Source organism: Apodemus sylvaticus, chromosome 1, assembly GCF_947179515.1.
Source record: "Apodemus sylvaticus chromosome 1, mApoSyl1.1, whole genome shotgun sequence".
NCBI lineage: Eukaryota > Metazoa > Chordata > Mammalia > Rodentia > Muridae > Apodemus > Apodemus sylvaticus.
In genome coordinates this window covers 56593101-56612009 of record NC_067472.1, presented here as the reverse complement: position 1 = coordinate 56612009, position 18909 = coordinate 56593101, and the positions used below count along the sequence as shown (strand labels likewise).

Genomic DNA, 18909 nt, shown 5'->3' with positions numbered 1-18909 from the left:
GATATACGCTTTCACTGTCTGAGGATTTTGAACTTCTTGTTCCGCACCTGTAGCGCGTCGAGAATTGGGAGGGGGACCTAAGCTCCGCCCCTACTTCGGGGACTTCCCCGCTCAACCAGGGCGCCTCCTCCCGGCGGAGCAGGCGGCGGGGCATCCCCGAGCTGGCCCCGCCCCGGACTAGCCCCGCCCCTACAGCCTCCGAGTCCCGGCGCTGCCCCTGCCCTCCGGCCCGCTTCGCCCCGCCCCACCCCGAGCCGCTCCGCGCCGGCTCCGCAGCTAGCGCCCGCCGGCCGGTCCGGCGCCGGGCCATGGCGCTGTTGCGGGACGTGTCGCTGCAGGATCCGCGGGACCGCTTCGAGCTACTGCAGCGTGTGGGGGCCGGGACCTATGGCGACGTTTACAAGGTGCGCTGCTCGGGGCTGCGGGACGGGCTGGAGCGCAGGAGGAGGGTGCATCTCCACGTCCCGTCGCGGGAGCCCCGGCCCCGCCCCCTCCTCACCCTGCTTCTCGCCTTGCGCCCCCAGGCCCGTGACACCGTCACGTCCGAACTGGCCGCGGTGAAGATCGTCAAGCTAGACCCAGGTGTGGGCCCGGGTGGGGCCTCTGTGCTCCAGGGAGGCGGGCGGGTGAGCTGGCGGGGGCGGAGAGTTGACATTTTCTAGACCCCCAGCGAAGCCGAGCCCAGGAGAAACGAAGGTCTGGCACCTGCTCGGCAAGGAGAGAAGAACTCTGCTCATTTTGCACGTAGGGACAGAGTCTGGGCTACCCGTGTGCCCCCCATAATGCCTTGTGCTCCCCAGGGGACGACATCAGCTCTCTTCAGCAGGAAATCACCATCCTTCGTGAATGCCGCCACCCCAATGTCGTGGCCTACATCGGCAGCTACCTCAGGTAAGGTTGTTTATCTTCTTACCCCAGACAGCCCTCGTGTGTCCTGCTTTGTGCCAGCCCTAGCTCCCTGTCTCCCCAGGAATGACCGATTATGGATCTGTATGGAGTTCTGTGGAGGAGGGTCACTGCAGGAGATTTACCACGGTGAGAGCCAGACTCCGTGGGACATGGCCTTTCCCAATCCCAACATAGGGGCAGAAGGGCATCCTTCTGGCTAAACTTGGACTCCTCTGTACTTCTGACTGGCTGTGTGACCTTGAGAGAAATACTGTCCTCCTCTGGGCTCAGTTTCTCAGCCTGAACCTGAAAGAAATGTGGCTAACATCCCTTTGCTGTAGTGGAGCCTGCTGTTTTCCACTGTGTAGGGTGGGTGGGGAGGGACAGCATATCTCTTAGGCTCTTTCTCTTCAGCCCTAATTCTGTATGTTTCAGCCACTGGGCCCCTGGAAGAACGGCAGATTGCCTATGTTTGCCGGGAGGCACTGAAGGTATGGGGCTCATAGACAGCACCCATTTTGGAATCCTCAGGAGTGTGGGCCCAACCCATCTGGCAAGTGGGCAATTGGGACCTTGGGATGGGCTGGCTCAGGGGATGTAGGTCCTAGCGGGAGGGGGCCCCAGTTCTGTTGCCGGAAGCAGCCTATTTCCCTCTTGGCTCAGTCACTTCCTGTTTGGGGAGAGGGGTGGAGGAAGCAGCTTGGGTGGGGGGCCCCAGTCCTGAGGAGGGGCTCAGAAGAGATAATTAGTGCAAAGTAGCTGTCCTCAGAGACTTGTGTTTGTCCCCAGGGCCTCCACCACCTGCATTCCCAGGGGAAAATTCACCGAGACATTAAGGTAGGGGTCAGCCAAGGGCATGGTTTAGATGAGGAGGAAGCCGTCAGCACCTGACACAATCCTTTCTGTGTGTCCCCCCCCTAGGGTGCCAACCTTCTGCTCACTCTGCAGGGTGATGTCAAGCTGGGTCAGTACTGGGGGATCCCATGTGGGTGAGGGTTCATCAGGAGCTCATAGCCCATAGAATTAAGTGCTGTAGATCCCATCACTTTACTGCTTGAGCCTGTTTCCCCACTTAGGAGATGTAGCATTATTACTTGCCTGCTGATAGTTGGCTGAGTGAGATTGGATTGGGAGGGATCTGACATGGGATTGTTATTAGACATGGAGGGGTGGTGACCACTCTCAAAAGAGGGCATGGCCTGGCTTGGGACAGTTGTGGCTGGACCCAAGCTCCACTTGGTATAGCCTGGGTCCTGGGGTAGGAGGTAAGTAAAGCCCTGGGGCTGGTAAGAGTCTCTTTCCTGCAGCGGACTTTGGGGTGTCAGGCGAGCTGACAGCATCTGTGGCCAAAAGGCGGTCTTTCATTGGCACTCCATACTGGTAAGATGGTACCCTAGCAATAGGGGTGGTTGCCACAAGAAGGGCATCCGGCCATCACGTGTGTGACCCTGATTCTAGGATGGCGCCAGAGGTTGCTGCTGTGGAACGCAAGGGTGGCTACAACGAGCTGTGTGACGTCTGGGCCCTGGGCATCACCGCCATTGAGCTGGGCGAGCTGCAGCCACCGCTCTTCCACCTGCACCCCATGAGGTCAGCCTTGCACATACCCCTCACCCTTGTCCTGCTGACCCTTGACCCATGAGTTCACATCCTCCCCAGGGCCTTGATGCTCATGTCGAAAAGCAGCTTCCAACCACCCAAGCTGAGAGACAAGACGCGTTGGTGAGGGTTCACCCATGCCTGAAATGCCCTTTTCCAGCCAAGCCCTATGGGATAGAGGCTTTTGCCAAGGATTGACCTTGGTTCCCTCTGTAGGCAGTGGGACAGGAGGGAAGGAGGGGCTGGTGGCTTGTGAGGGAGGCACTCCTGTGGCGCGACAGCAGTACTGCCCAAGCTGCTGCTCCTTTGGTGGCCAGCTGGGGCAATGGACAGGATGCTTCTTTGCAGAGCTGAACTTGGGTTTGGGTGGGTGGGGCTTTTGTACCCACCAGGACCCAGAATTTCCACCACTTCCTCAAGCTGGCCCTAACCAAGAACCCCAAGAAGAGGCCTACGGCTGAGAAACTTCTGCAGGTGGGAGGCACGGGGTGAGCCTGGGGATTTGAGACTCAGAGATAAGGCCTGGAGGACAGGGAGCAACCTTATCACCCCTTGTCCTCCAGCATCCATTTACAACCCAGCACCTCCCTCCGGCCCTCCTCACCCAGCTCCTTGACAAGGCCAGCGACCCCCACCTGGGGACCCTCTCCCCTGAAGACAGTGAACTAGAGGTAAAGGGAGGACTGGGGGCGGGGCGGGCTGGCCTGGTGGGACGGTGGCATACATCAGAACTGTGGTGGCTTGTGGGATCCCAGCAGAGCTTCTCTCTAGTCAAGCCCACTGCACATCCTCAGGTCCGAGCCAGCCATGACTGTGACTAAGCGGTCCTCCTTTCTGTGTGGCCTTTGGCAAGTGTCTTGATGTTTTTGTGCCAGTTTCCCCATCTGTGAAAGAAGGGCTGTTGTATTTCATAGTAATCTTAGAGGGCCGTCAGGACAACAGGACGCCTGCCTGGTGGGTGTCACGAGCTGGAGGAACTCTGGCGAGAGGTGAGCGCTGTGCAAGCCTGTGCTTTGTATTCTTTCTTAGACCCATGATATGTTCCCAGATACCATCCACTCCCGCAGCCACCATGGCCCAGCTGAGAGGACCCCCTCGGAGATCCAGTGTAAGTCTTCCGGTACAGCCGAATGCACCCACGAACCTGGTGTTATTTTGGGGGTCCATTCTGAAACTTTGACCCCATTTTAATCTAATACACTGGTTCCCTAGTTCACCAAGTGAAATTTGGTGCTCCTCGTCGGAAGGAGACAGATCCTCTCATTGAACCGGTGAGGCACGGCTGTGTGTAGAGGGAAGCTTGGGGGGCGCAGGGGGATTGGGTGTGCAGATGCAAGTGGAATATCCAAAATCGTGGCCAGTCTGAAGCAGGAGTTGCCTGTGTCACCTGGGGTCCTGGGCTAGAGGATCTCCTCCGCTTTAGACAGCACTGGGAAGTGGAAGGCTGGCCACACCTTTTGAAACCGAGGTTTCCCAGGACTAAGGGCTCCCCGCTTACTTACTTACTCCTCAGTCTGCCTGTCACAGGATCACGTCATCCCGTCTCCTCATACCGTCTGTCACTACTTCCTTTCTCTGCTCCCACGGCGCCCATCTCTTTGCCCTGCTGCCTTGCTGTCTCCCTCCATTTCCCTCTGTCTTTTCTCTCTTATTTTACTCATTTTGTCCTTTACAAGTCTTTGCTTGTCAGAGTATTCTCCAGTGTTGCTCTGCACTCTGCTGCTTTCTCTGTCTTTACTGTGAGCAGGATCCGCTAACTTACTCTAGCTGGCCTTGAACTCACGCTCAGTGTAGGCATGCCTTGAATTCCAGGTCATTCCTGGCTCTCCTCTTCCATCTCTTGAAACCCCTCTTTTTCTTTTTCTTTTGTTTTTTTTACCTCTCTTCTGGTGTCTCTGCCTTGGTCTCCTCCAGTGGGAGGAGGAGTGGACGTTCCTGGGGAAAGAGGAACTGAGCAGGTGAGTGAGCGGGGCTGGGGAAGCTGAGGCAGATTGGGTCTTATGGAAGACTGACCACTGACCCCTTCCTCTGGCCCAGGAGCCTGCTGCAGTCAGTCCAGGAGGCCCTGGAGGAAAGGTGAGGGACTTATACCTGGGGTGAAGAAGGGCCTCCAGGCCTGGGGGACAGTCCCTCGCACACCCCATCATGCCGTCTGCTGTGTCCCTATAGGAGCCTGACTATCCGGCCAGCCTTAGAACTCCAGGTGTGGACTGGAAGAGGGCAGAGCTGGGAAGTAAGCCGAGTGCTGTGGGGCAGAAGTGCATCCTGGGGCGCCTGCTAATAGCCAGGCTGTTTCTGACCCTCTTGACAGGAGCTGGACTCCCCAGATGATGCCATTGGAACCATCAAACGGGCCCCATTTTTGGGGCTGCCCCACAATGAGTCAGCATCTGAAGACAATGCCCAGTCCTGCTCTCCAGGTGAGGCCCAGGGTTGGCAGGCCATGGGGAATTCTAGGGTAGGCTGGGGCTTGGAGTCACTATGATCTGTGCATAAAGGTACCCTGTCCGCACCCCCAGCTGGGCCTGGCAGCCCCCCACTGCTGCCCACTGCCTGGGCTACTCTGAAGCAACGGGAGGACCGTGAGGTGAGAGGACAGGAGAAGGGTCGGGGTGGGGTGGGGCGGCAGGGGGCCACCTAGGCCCTGACTCCTTCCCTCCCTCACACACAGCGATCATCCTGCCATGGTCTTCCTCCGACCCCCAAGGTGCACGTAAGTGTTCACTGGCTGTCCCTAGGCCCCGCTGTCCTGGCACTGCCACTGGGCCCTCACCAGCTAATCACTTCCTCCCCAGATGGGCGCCTGCTTCTCCAAGGTCTTCAATGGCTGCCCCTTGCAGATCCATGCTGCAGTCACTTGGGTTCACCCTGTGACTCGAGGTGGGTCAGGGGTAGAGCAGAAGCATAACTTAGCTTGGGCCAGGAGCACTTGGCAGCCTCTGACCTTATGCCTATGCCTGCAGACCAGTTCCTGGTGGTAGGGGCCGAAGAAGGCATCTACACCCTCAACCTGCACGAACTGCATGAAGACACATTGGAGAAGGTGAGGCTTGTTGGCTTTGGGAGCAGAGGCTCAGGATGCTGGGTGCTGACCGCCTGTCTACTGTCTCTGGTCCCAGCTCATCTCCCAGCGCTGCTCCTGGCTCTACTGTGTGAACAATGTGTTGCTGTCACTCTCAGGTAGGAGGCGGCGGGTGCAGAGGCAGCCAGAGCACCATCACCCAAACTTTCTCTGAGCCCCGTGTTGTCTTCCCCTTCCGCCTCAGGGAAATCCACACACATCTGGGCGCATGACCTCCCAGGCCTGTTTGAGCAGCGGAGACTGCAGCACCAGGCACCCCTCTCCATCCCCACCAATCGCATCACTCAGCGAATCATCCCCAGGTCAGCAGGTATGGGGTACACAGGAGGTCCAGAATAGCGCCAGGCGAGTGGGACTCCACCCGCTCCTGAGACTGCCAGGGTCTTAGCTCATCACTTAGGCACTTCCTGGCTCTGAAGCTGTTTCCTCCTGGTCAGTAGCTGGTGGCCTCCCCTCCTGTCCACCTGGCTGGTTGAAATGCACAAAAGGATGTGAGTGTAAGTGTGCTCTGTGGACAGTGTAGATGGTGGCCCAGGCCTGGGCCTGGCAGTGCGTCAAGAGAAACAAGGGTCATTCATGGCGGACTGCCTGCCTGGGGGCGGGGGTGGGGGGGAGGACGTAGAGCTGGAGAAAGCCAGGAGGCAGAGACAGAATTAGAGGGTGCATTCTAAGGTTCCGGGAGGGGAAAGTGAGTACAGGTGAGACCAAGCAGCAAGGCCGGGAGAGCCTGTGGTATTTGGCCTGAGGGCTGAGAGCCGCACAGGTGGCTGAACCCTTCCTCTGTGGCCTGGGACTTGGATTCTGTCCAGTGTACAGCAGTGCTCTCGGCATTTCAAAGGATCTTATTGTGTTCTGGTCAGTATGCTTCCTGTGCTAGATGGTTTAGCTCACTGACTAAGAGCCAGGCTAGTGTGGTGGCTCCTGCCTGACATCCCAGCACTAGGGAGAATGAGGCAGGAGAATCTCAAGTTTGAGGCCAACCTGGGCTACATATGTGATACTCTGTCTCAAAAACAAAACACAGCTGGACATGGCGTTGTGCCTATAATCTCAGTTTCTGGGGGGTGGGGCGGGACGGGGCAGGAGCAGGAGAATCAGGAATTCGTGATCGTCCTTGCCTATTGAGTTTGAGGCCAGCCTGGGCTATGTGAGTTTCTGTCTCTGAAAACAGAATATACTGGCCATATCAAGAGCTACGGTAGGTCTGGTATTTGGGAAGCAGAATGGTCAGGTCTGGAGACTAGTGCAGAGGGGCCCACTGCAGAAGCTAAGTAGCCCAGCACTGGCACATGGTGTTAGGTTGCAGCTATTTAGCAGGTAATTATGCAGCCCGCTCCTTCCTTGTATGTTCTTGGCATTGTACAGAGCTCAGGGACATCCATGAACTGAGGGGACCTTTGCCCCTTCTGATGCCTGTGTGTGTATGCATGTGCGTGCGTGCGTGCGTGCGTGCGTGTGTGTGTGTGTCTGTGTGTGAAGGAAGTAGATGGGAGACCTAGAAAAATGAGGCTCTTTGGCAGTGATGGCTCAGAACATACACCATGAGAACAGGCTGAGGAGGAGGACTTTAAAAGGCTGTTTTGAAAGTCTTCAGTGAGAAAGTGCTATTAGAGCCAAGATGGAGGACAAGGCTGAGGCTGTAGCTAACTGGTGAGGTGAGGTGAGGCGGCTTGCCTAGCGTGTCTGAGGCTCTGGGTTTAGTGCCCAGCACTGTAGGAATAACTAGGACTTAGAGGCATGTGGGGCTGGCAAGATTGCTCAGTGGTTAAAGATGCCTGCCACCTGATGATGAAAGGCTATTCCCTGACCTCCACATGTGCACCTTGATATGTACACATGCACGTGCACACACATGTGCGCGTGAGCGCACACACACACATAGATGTGTGCTATGAAAAAAATTTTTAAAAAATCACTTTATGTGCATCGGTGTGAGGGTGCAGGTCAGATTCTCTGGGACTGGAGTTTCAGAGAGTTGTGAAATGCCTCATGGGTGCTGGGACTTGAACCCAGGTCCTCTGGAAGGGTAGCCAGTGCTCTTAACCACTAAGCTTTTCTCCAGCCCCAATAAATGTAATTTTCCAAAGAAGCTAGAGATCTGTAGGGAGGGCTAAGGAGAAGAGACGAGCAGCACAAAGGTCCTGGGGCAGATGCGAGCCCAGCTCCTCAAAGAGGCTGCTGGTGAGGTGTGACTGGCACCGAGGTCCTCACGGGATCTCTGCTGCGGGTGAGGACTGAGCCCCTGGGGAGGGAGGACGTCGGAGGCCTTGGGAAGCCTGTTGCAGTGGGAGCTGGCCAGCAATGGGGCTGTGGGCTGCAGTCAGAGTGAAGGAAGTGAGAAATGCTGCCTGGTTCTCCTTCTATTTTACAAGTGGAGCCAGCAGGATTTCCTGGTAATAGGTGGTGTTTGAAAGAGAAGGGGGTCAAGGCTGAGTGCAAGGCTTTTGACCTAGGTTGAAGGAAGGATGGAGCTGTCACCAGCCCTGAGTGACGTAGGAGTCTGGGCTTAAATTGGTTTTGCCACAATAAGTAAATTGTATGCCTGTCATCTTAGCAGTCAAGAAGTTGAGGCTAGAGGATTACTGGACATTTGATGCTATAGTATGAGACCCTTCTGAAAAGTCACATTTCAAAAGGTGCAAATTCTCTGTGAGTGGGACCTTCCTAGTCCATCGGAGGGAGCTGGAGCCCAGGAGAGTGGGCTGCAGCTCCAACTTTATTATGACCTGGTTGATGGGACCAGCAGCCCTGGGGACAGGACAGCCTTATCTACAGAGCTCACACCAGGCCTGCCTTGGTGCCCTGTGCCCTCTGGGCTCTTGAACCTCTGTTCTGACCGTAACCTTTAGGCAGAGCACTTGCCAGACTTGAACATTAAAAACATGGAATGCTTTTTAGAGGAAACAGCAGATGCAAAAGTATCAGTGCCAGAATGCCCGTGACCTGCCCAGATGCCAGCTGGGGATAGAGTGGGAGGAAGGGGAGGGCAGAGGTCAGCACAGGGGGGGGGGGAGCGGGACACCGGCTTCCTCCAGGGGCTCGTTCTGGCAGGAGCACAGACAGGACCTGAGTCACGGGGAGGAGACTGCAGTGTTAACAGCCCAGTTCCTCAGATGAAGAAACAGGCTCCAATGGTCAGTGCCCTGAGGGCATGGGGGACTCCCCATAAGACAGCCATTCACCTGCCCCACAGGGTCGGAGCCCCACCTAGGTGCAGAAGGCAGGCCATTTGCTGTTTGAAGTCTTTACAGCTCCTAGGCAGGGCCTGTTTGTCAGTCTTAGAAAGGGACTGAGTATACTCAAGCTGGGACTTGCCTCAGCTTCTGTCTCCACACTAGCTGCTCACCTGCCAGTGGGGAAACAGGTAGTCAGGGGACTTGTTAAAACTACACAGAACCTAGAGTGGTGGCTTTTACCAGGAATCCCAGCACATGGGAGACTACAGCAGGAGGATTGCTATAAATCCCAGGCTAACCTGGGCTACAGAGTAAGACTGTGTAAAAACCAAATGAGGGCTGGTACAGCAGCTTAGCTTGTCAGGAAAAGGTGCTTGTTGCCAACCTGATGGCCCAATTCAAGCTCAGGAACCCACATGACAGAGGGGGACTAGTCCTACAAGCTGTCTTCCAGATCTTTACGAAGGTGACAGGATGTGTATCCCCACGGTCAACCAGTCAAAGCAAAGAAATACTTTGTTTACAATTGTTTTAAATTTATTATTATTATTATTATTATTATTAACAGTAGTAGTAGTAGTAGTTTTTATTTGTTTGAGACAATGTCCCTCTTATAGCCCTGGCTGTCCTAGAATTCACTATGTAGACCAGAGTGGCCTTAAACTCACAGAGATCCTCCAGACTGTTCCTCCCAAGTGCTGGACTAAAGGCATTATTTGGGGAGAGGGGGTGATAACCTGTCTGCCACAGTGTGCAAGTGGAGGTCAGATGAGCCCTTACAGGAGTCATCTTCCTGGATATACCACACATACATGCATACGTATATGCATGCAAAGCAAACATTCAAATACACAAAAATAAACTTTAAAAAGAGAAACCCAGAATAAAAGAACAACTCTCCCCCACTCCGCAGAGTGAGTGCCAGGCTGGGGAGCCCAAGATGCCCACAGAACCTCAGGCCCTCACAGCTCTTGCAGGCCGAACCTCCCTGAGCCTAGTGTACCATCCATAAAGCCAGGAAGATGACAGTGACACCTCCCAGGGTGCAGTGGGAGCCTTGCCCGTGGACGGCTCCCGGAACATATGCTGATTTTGACTCCTATAGGCGCTTTGCCCTGTCCACCAAGATTCCTGACACCAAAGGCTGCTTGCAGTGTCGTGTGGGTAAGAGCTGGCTGTGCTGTTCGGGGCGGGGAGAGATGCTGTGAGGCTGAGCCCTGGCCCACCACCTCCTCCCCTCCTGCAGTTCGAAACCCCTATACCGGCAGTACCTTCCTGCTGGCCGCCCTGCCTGCCAGCCTGCTTCTGCTGCAGTGGTATGAGCCACTGCAGAAATTCCTGCTGCTGAAGGTAAGAGACCAGAGGACCCTCGGGTGGCGAGAGGCCTGCAGAAGAAACAGCCAAGCCTCTCTGCTGTCCCCAGAACTTTTCCAGTCCCTTGCCCAGCCCGGCAGGGATGCTGGAGCCGCTGGTGCTAGATGGGAAGGAGCTGCCACAGGTGTGTGTGGGCGCCGAGGGACCCGAGGGACCCGGCTGCAGAGTCCTGTTCCACGTCCTGCCCCTGGAGGCTGGCCTCACTCCAGACATCCTCATCCCTCCTGGTGAGCAGCAGAGCTGGGTGCTGAGGGAAGGGGTGCTTGAGAAAGTCAGAGAGCAGGGCGGGGCTAAGGCGCTTCAGTCCTGGCCCTCTGATCTGGACTTCCATGAAAGATTTCATTAGATTAGCCTGGCACAGCGGCACAGGCCTGTGATCCCTCTTTTGAGGCTGAAGCAGGAGGATTGCATGGACCCACTAATAGATGCCAGCCTGGGTAACATATCCAGCCTGGGTAACATAACAATCCAGTTTTTTGTTTGTTTGTTTTTATTTTGTTTTGTTGTTTGTTTTTTGGATTTGGTTTTTTCAAGACAGGGTTTCTCTGTATAGCCCTGGCTGTCCTGGAACTCACTCTGTAGACCAGGCTAGCCTCGAACTCAGAAATCCGCCTGCCTCTGCCTCCCAGAGTGCTAGGATTACAGGCGTGCGCCACCACAGCCCGGCCCATGTTTGTTTTTAAAGAAAATTAAAAAACAAAAAAAAACAAACGGCATGGTGGTATAAGCACTTGGCTGTCTGTGGCAGGAAGATCCTGAGTTTGAGGTCAGACGGGCTATATTGAGTTCAATGGCATGGGGCTGGAGAGATGGCTCAGCGGTCGTCCTGAGTTCAATTCCCAGCAACCACATGGTGGCTCACAGCCATCTGTAATGAGATCTGATGCCCTCTTCTGGTGTGTCTGAAGACAGCTATAGTGTACTCATATATATATATATATTTCAATGGCTGCCTGACCTACACAGTGTGGTGCAGTTTCAAAAATAAAACACGGCTAGGCATGGTAGCACATGACTTTAATCTCAAGAGACAGAGGCAGGTGGATCTGTGAGTTCAAGGCCAGCCTAGTATGTATAATGAGTTCTAGGACAACCAGAATTATGTAATAGACCCTGTCTTTAAAAAACAAACAAAACAGCCAACCAAACTAAACCAAAAAAATCTCATATGATTAAAGGGCTTGGCAGCCAAGGAAAAGCTGGCTGTGGTGCTTCAGCCGTAGGCAGCAGCAGCAGGAGGAGAGGCTCCCACTCTGCGTGGGGAAGGACACATCTCAGATGTGGAGAAAGCTCGGCAGTGGGCAGAAAAGGAAGGTGCCAGGAACCCCTTGGGATTTCATTCTTAATTCTGCTGCTTTTTTAAAACTAACATTTTTAAATTTATGTGTGTGAATGCTTTGCCTCCACGTATATATACATGCCATGTGCATGCCTTGGAGGTCAGAAGAGGGTGACGGCATTACAAGTGACTGACTGTGCGCTGTATGCGGTGCTGGCAGTTGAACTGGCATCCTTTGAAGAGCCGCCAATGCCCTTACCCACTCAGCATCTCTCCAGCCCCTCAGTCTTCTTTCTTTCTTTTTTGTTTTTGTTTTTGTTTTTTTGAGACAGGGTTTCTCTGTGTAGCCCTGGCTGTCCTGGAACTCACTGTAGACCAGGCTGGTCTTGAACTCAGAAATCTGCCTGCCTCTGCCTTCCAAGTGCTGGGATTACAGGCGTGCGCCACCACTGCCTGGCTCAGTCTTAATTCTGACAATGGCCCTGTAAAATAGGTAACTCATGTCGAGTTACCGAAGAGGAAAATGAAGTTCAGAGAAAGCAAGTGACTTGCACCAGCCACTCTGCATCTGAATCTCACAGCCTTGTCTGTCGGACCCTGGCTGCAAGCTCTTATAGGGTCCTGTAACCACTTCCTAGATCCTAAGAAACCTAAGGGCAAATCCCTGGTTCTGTCTGTGATCCCATGAGGCTGGTGTGAGGTGGAATAAACTGTTGTTTTAGGACTGGCTGTTGCAGGCCTCTCAGTCCCTCGAATGCTAGAGTGGATTGGTGCCTCAGCAAGCCAGGCCTTGCCTGTCTTCTCTGTCCACAGAGGGGATCCCAGGTTCTGCACAGCAGGTGATCCAGGTGGACAGGGACACAGTCCTGGTCAGCTTTGAACGTGAGTGGCCTAGGATCAGGATTGGAGGACAGTGGAGAGAGTGGTGGTGAGGAAGGCTTTATGGGTCCCCCAGCAGGGAGCCAGGTGTACCCCACTCACGAGCTCTCTCCATGTGCAGGCTGTGTGAGAATTGTTAACCTGCAGGGGGAACCCACTGCTGCACTTGCCCCTGAGCTAACCTTTGACTTCGCTATTGAGACTGTGGGTGAGTAAGCCAGATGTGGGCATGGGAGTATCCAGATGTGGGCATAGGAGTATCCAGATGTGGGCATGAGAGTATCCAGTCCAGAGTATGTAACTGGGCTTAGAGCTCAGGATTGGCCGTGGGACCACTGTAGATTCCATATTCTCTTTGGGGAACCACCCTGGACACCCAGCATCAGTGAGGACCCCTGTAGGTTGGTCTGTGTTATTTGGGGCTGGAGCGGCCACCGCACCTTGTGGCCAGGGTGAGGAGATTCGTGGCGTGCAGGGATGGTGTGGGCTAACGGCCCGTTCTTCCAGTGTGCCTGCAGGATAGTGTGCTGGCGTTCTGGAGCCATGGCATGCAGGGCCGAAGCCTTGATACCAATGAGGTGAGTGGCACTAGGTCCTAACTGCCTCCAACTCTGCCCCGTTTAGAAAGGACTGTTGGGATGATCTCAGGGGCCCTTATCTTCCAGGTGACCCAGGAGATAACAGATGAGACCAGGATCTTCCGAGTGCTGGGTGCTCACAGGTAGATGCCTTCAGTTTCAGATAGCATCCCAGGCTCGACTTGGGGTGGGCTCCCCTGGCTTTCCTGCTCACCTTGTGCCTCTTCCCCCACCAGGGACATCATCCTGGAAAGCATTCCCACTGACAACCCTGGGGCACACAGCAACCTCTACATCCTCACGGGTCATCAGAGCAGCTACTGAGCGACCTCCCTGATGGCGCCCAGGCCTCACTTAACACCTCCAACCTCTGCTGGGATCCCAGAGGGCAGACCTAACTCTGAGATGTGTTGGGGGGCAGAGAGGGGAGGTTGCCCACCCACCTCAGCAATAACCGGACCAGAGGAAGCTGTGAGCACCTACCTTCTGTGGAGAGTTGTCCCCAGTACAGGAGGCCCTGGGCAGGATGGGCTGCTGGCCAATGCATTCCACTTTCTCACTTTTCCTTTCCATTCTTTCTGCCAAGAGCCTGTCCCAGGTTCTATCCTGGGCAACATGTATTTAAGAGAGAATTATATTGATATTAAAGCTGGTTGGTTTTATCCCACTAGTCCCTCTGAGGTAGGGAAGTTGAACCCTTACTTTCTCTCCCTTCCTCTTTCTCTCCTTCCTCTTTCTCTCCTTCTTTCCTGCAGGACACTTTTCTTTAAGTACTTGGTTGGTCTCAGGTGTGCACCATGGAAGGACCATCCACTGGTGCTCTGTGGCGTCTAGGCTCAGGTGACATAAGCCAGTGGCCTCTGCCCCAGCACCCCCACTCAGTTGTGCAGATTGAGTCCTTTGCTGTAATTGGCATCTCATGGACACGTGCAGGGGACCTGTCAGCAGAGACCTATCCAGGGCAGCCTGGCTTCAAACAGGAGCTTGCTGTGGTCTGTGGGAGGATGCGGGGAGCTAGCCAGGGAGCTAGCGACCATGCCCACTCTGAGATCTGCACCCTGCCCCTGGACCTGTCAACTGCAGTGTCCCGTGACAGGCCTGTATAATACGGTGAAGAGTCAGCTTACATTGGGAAGATGGATGCGGCTTCCTTCAGTGTTCAGTCACTCTATACCAAGATACACCTCAGCACCCAGGAACCTCATTGGTAGGCCTCTCCCCTGTGGCTTGTGCTTTGTATTGTCCTCCCTCAGTCCCCTTCCCTGTGGTCCCAGACACTGGCTGAAGGCCACTGAAGAGGGGTGGGGCACAGATAAGGCCTGGCCTGGGAGAGCTAAGGGGATGTGTGGAGCAAAGGTCCAGCTCTGTCACCTTCCTGACATTCAGAACAAATGTTGGCAGAAGGTGACTGCTATGCTGGCTGCAAGTACTTGCCAGTTCAGTGAAGCAGTGGGTGGGTGACAGCTCATGAAAGCAGAATTGTGGGCCTTGTGGTTACTGTCCTCTTGACTACCCTCCTCCAAAGCTCTGCTCGGTTTCCAGTGACCAAGAGGTTTGCTTGACTGAAATAGGAAGCCAGAGGAAGGAAAGGGACACAGTGTTTGTCCTCAGGGAGACAGGCCCAAAGTCAGCTAAGGGGCCAGGGGAGATAGGGCTACAGAGCTTCCTATCTCCCTTCTATCGGGGGGATGCTGTGGTAGGGGTGAGAGGTGTTCTCCACCCAGCTAACAACACTTGATCCCAGCTGCCCTGGGACTTTAGACTTTAGAGCAGTGGGCTGGAGACAGTGACAGCTGGTGGCAGGAGTCCATCTGAGAAGGTTTGGGGTGTAGTATGCCAAAACGAGGGGCAGGTGAAAGGCAAGCTCCCCTGATAATGTCTGCTCCCAGCAAAGGTGGGCACCACAAGCCAAAGAGGGCAAGCCAGGAGTATGCACTGAAAGACAGTTTTATTTATGTATTTGTTTATAGCCCTTTTCAAATACAAAATAGATTCTAGGCTGGGCTATGGTTGATGCCTGTGATCCCAGTACTCAGGAGGCAGAGGCAGGACTGTCTGTGAATTGTAGTCCAGCCTGGTCTACATAGTGAATTCCAGGCCAGCCAAGGTTATATGTAGACAAGACTCTTGTCAAAAATAAAACTTGCCTTCTCATTTGTCTTCCAGTGCCTTCTGGAAGTATTTATAATATTTAAACAATTTGACATATTTTTATTCACATGGAAATATTCTATATATCCTTTTGGCTTTTTGAACATACATTCTAGAGATTTTTATCAACCTTGCATTTTTTTTTTTTTTTGTATAGCTAGTGCAGGGCTTTATGCATTTCAGGTGACTAATGTTAACTGAAAGATCTTTATTGATGGAATGTATTTCTACTTTAATATCACAAACCACACTGCAATAAATAACTCCTGTGTCAGAGCCACTCTGTTTGTGGGGATCAATTCCTGAAAGTCATTGCTGGGTTGGAGTGGCTGTGTTTGCCAGAGTGGTGTGCAGAGGTTCTCTGGATATTAGCTATGGGATGGGGCCGCCTTTCATTTCTGTGGATAGAGATACATCAGCAGTTATGGTGACTCAAACCTGTCACCCAGCACTTCAGACTCTGAGGCAGGATTTCCAAGCAGGGATTTTTTTTCCTGTGAGAAAAAAGCAGAACAGAGAACATGGGTGGGCTCGTTCGCGTGCTCAACAAGCAGGCCCGGGCTAGAAGGGCACAAGGCAAAGCCCTGAAGCTGCAGAGGAGTCTCTGGGATGAGAAAGTGATATGGCTCTCAGGGCAGGGGCCACGTTCCCTGAGTGTTCCTCAGGATGCGCCATTGGCTAAGGCAGGGCGATAAATAGTCAAGAAATGTTGAAGTCCTGTCTAGATCAGGTTGGCCTGTGGGCAGGTCTTTAAAAAAGAAGATTCAGCCCACTGCGAGTGGCACTACTCCCTAGGCAGGGGATCCTGGAGTGGAGAAGGCAATTCTTTCTCTGCTTTTGACTATTAATACAAGTGGTTTCTTCAAGTTCCTGTTTCAGTTTCCTTTAAAGGACAGACTAGCTGGACTGTAGAACACACCTTTAAGCACTCAGGAGGCAGAGTTAGGCAGATCTCTGTGAGTTCTAGGCCAGCCTGGTCTACAGAGTGAGTTCCAGGATAGCCAGAGCTATATAGTGAAAAAAAAAAAGAACAGAACCAACCAAACCAACCAAACCCAAAAAAACCCCGAAGGGTTGGGATTTGTTTGCTTGTAGAAAACTTGGCCTAGCATGCAAGAAGGTCTGGGATCCATCCCCCTCAGTGCTTAGAGAAAGCCCATAATCCTAGTACTCTGGAGGTGGTAAGAGGAGGATCCAGTAGAATTTATAGAAGTTTGAAGCTAGCCTGGACAAGAGACCCTGTCTGGGAAAAAAAAGGGCTGGGGGGGGGCAAGCTGGGCATAGCACACAGTGTTTTTGTTTCTTTTTGGTTTTTTGCTTTGTTTTGTTTTTTCAAGACAGGGTTTCTCTGTGTAGCCCTGGCTGTCCTGGAACTCACTCTGCAGACCAGGCTGGCCTCGAACTCAGAAATTCACCTGCCTCTGCCTTCCAAGTGCTGGGATTAAAGGCGTGCGCCACCACTGCCCAGCAGTACATAGCCTTTAATCCCAGAACTAGGGAGGCAGAGGCAAGATCATCTCTGGATCTCTGCGAGTTCCTGGTCAGCCTTGTGTATGCAGCAAGCTCTAGGTAACCAGGACTACATAGTGAGGCTGTCTCAAACAAAAAGCCCTAAGAAGATTCTACCCAATAAGCAGGAGTCTCAACATGTGACCTGCAGGCAGAACCTTCTCTCACTACTTGAACTTTTCTTTACAGCAGGATGTCCTATAGCCAGACTGGCTTTGACAGCCATCTCTGCCTCCATCCACCTCCTGAGTGCTGTGATTACAGGCATGTGCCACCAGCCCTTTGTTCTATTTTTGTAGCACTACAGATAGGACCAGCAGCCTGTGCTTTGTTACAGAGCTGTCAGCTTTTTCTATTTCAAAGGGGGGAGAGAAGCTCTAGGGAGATAGCTGTCAAGAACACTTGCTGATCTTGCCGAGGATCCAGGTTCAGTTCCCAGCACCTACATGGTGGCTCGAAGCTGTCTTATGATTCCAGCTCTAGGAGGATCTGATTGAAAGGCTGTCTGCTGGTACCAGGCATGTACATGGTATACACACACACACACACACACACACATGGTTTTGTCTTTTTTTTTTTTAAGATTTATTATATGTAAGGACACTGTAGCTGTCTTTAGATACTTCAGGAGGTCATATCCTGTTATGGATGGTTGTGAGCCACCATGTGGTTGCTGGGATTTGAACTCAGGACCTCTAGAGAGTAGCCAGTGGTTTTTTTTTTTTTTTTTTTTTTTTTTTTGGTTTTTTTTTTTTGGTTTTTTGGATTTGTTTTTTTTTCGAGACAGGGTTTCTCTATATAGACCTGGCTGTCCTGGAGCTCACTCTATAGACCAGGCTATCCTCCAACTCAGAAATCTGCTTGCCTCTGTCTCCCAAGTGCTGGGATTACAGGCATGCGCCACCACACCCAGCTTTTTTCTTTTTTTAACATTGCAAAAGGATTCAGAGATCCGCCTGCCTTTGTAAACTTAGCTTTGTAAATCTTGTCCAGAGGTTACCATTCTGACTACACCTAGACTTAAATTATCTCTGTCCCAGGCTGACCCTGAACTCAGGAAATTGCATGCATTTATAAGCATAAACAAAACACAAGAAAAACTTAGCTGAGTGGGATCTCCCCTTTGGGTCACCACTCTGTAAATCTTTTGTCTCAGTATCTTTCTGGCTCAGATAGTGCAGCTGCCTCTGTTCCTTTAGATCTATGAAGCCCCGTATGTAATTCATATTACACCCTTATATTTTTGCATAGTTGAGAAATTATATATTTTCAAACTCATGTTTTTAGAGTTCTTTTCCACAGCCTTAAGGGCTGTCCTAAAGGTCCTAGCTTTTACCAATCTGCTGAGACATTAGCTATACCTTCACCTCCCTGACTCAAGCTGTCTCTGAGTATCATGGAGGTATTAACATTGTTAACAGGGAGGACATTCAGAAAACCTGGGGCTTGTGAACAAACCCGTGAAGGTCCTTGCTGACCAACGGCTCCCAGGAACAGGAGACATGTCATTCTGTCCCTACCAAGGCCATGCCTGACTCGGCAGGATGATTGTTTCATTTCTCACTGTTCACTGCAGCACATGGTAAAAAGAAGGCAGCACTGTCCTTCGTCTGACACTGTTTCCAATGAGAGGGTACATTAAGTCTTTTGACCTAAACCCAGGGATAGATATGGGCAGATTAGAATATTATGCAAGACTTACAACATTGTTATCCTGAATTATGGAATTCCTATAATCACTGGGTAGGGTCTCATCTTGTAACTCTTGCTTGCCTGGAACTTGTTACATACACCAGGCTGGCCTTGAATTCTGCTGTGGAGTGCAGGAATTAAGAGTGGCTTGTCATCAAGTCCAGCTTTATAGTTACTTTTCCCATAGATGATCTCATGAATTCTAAAGACTGGAGCTAAGTCCCTAGTCTAAATATCTATCTAGGTATTATGAAAATATGTACACAGTGCTTATCTGCACCCATTAGCAAGTTGGGTTTTCTCTTAAGTAGCATAGTCAAGAACGGTCCCTTTTCCATCAGTACTGCTAAAAGTTATCTCAAGCCTTCTATCCTATACTAATTTAAGACAAGCATGTTAGACCAGGTCACCTCCCACTGATTTGGGGCCTGTGGGTGCTATGTTCACTCCTCAGTGGATTTCATGTAGTTCTCATATGCTTCTTCTCTCATTAGTTCACTCAGCTTTGAACAATCAATAACACAGTGTCAACGTTGGTCAGCCAAGGACCTTCATGGGTTTGTTCACAAGCCCCAGGTTTTCTGAAAGTATGTCCTTGACTTCAGTACCTTTCCCAACAGAGGAGAGCGCACATTTTCCAGAGCACCACACTCACCCGGAAGCACAGAGGGTCTGGTGTGCAGTACTATCCCTGGGTGGGCA

At 52.5% G+C, this 18909-nt stretch overlaps 1 protein-coding gene across 2 annotated transcripts; it reads left to right on the top strand.

Annotated features, from left to right (window-relative positions):
- Window positions 1-217: 217 nt before the first annotated feature.
- Map4k2 (mitogen-activated protein kinase kinase kinase kinase 2) lies at window positions 218-15020 on the top strand. Of its 2 annotated transcripts, none has more exons than XM_052191644.1 (32): window positions 218-404; window positions 525-582; window positions 801-891; window positions 971-1035; window positions 1324-1379; window positions 1678-1725; window positions 1810-1852; window positions 2196-2268; window positions 2347-2478; window positions 2548-2610; window positions 2880-2961; window positions 3051-3158; window positions 3517-3595; window positions 3700-3758; window positions 4402-4445; window positions 4525-4563; window positions 4657-4690; window positions 4799-4907; window positions 5007-5074; window positions 5159-5200; window positions 5283-5367; window positions 5451-5530; window positions 5607-5667; window positions 5754-5871; window positions 9851-9909; window positions 9992-10095; window positions 10169-10346; window positions 12212-12280; window positions 12399-12485; window positions 12785-12855; window positions 12943-12998; window positions 13092-15020. In XM_052191644.1, exons 1-32 carry the CDS (start codon window positions 309-311, stop codon window positions 13177-13179), a joined length of 2445 nt encoding a protein of 814 aa, XP_052047604.1. In that variant the 5' UTR covers window positions 218-308; the 3' UTR covers window positions 13180-15020. The 2 variants fall into 2 exon arrangements, with proteins under 2 accessions (XP_052047604.1, XP_052047597.1); XM_052191637.1 differs by having other exon boundaries at window positions 4986-5074.
- Window positions 15021-18909: the final 3889 nt, after the last annotated feature.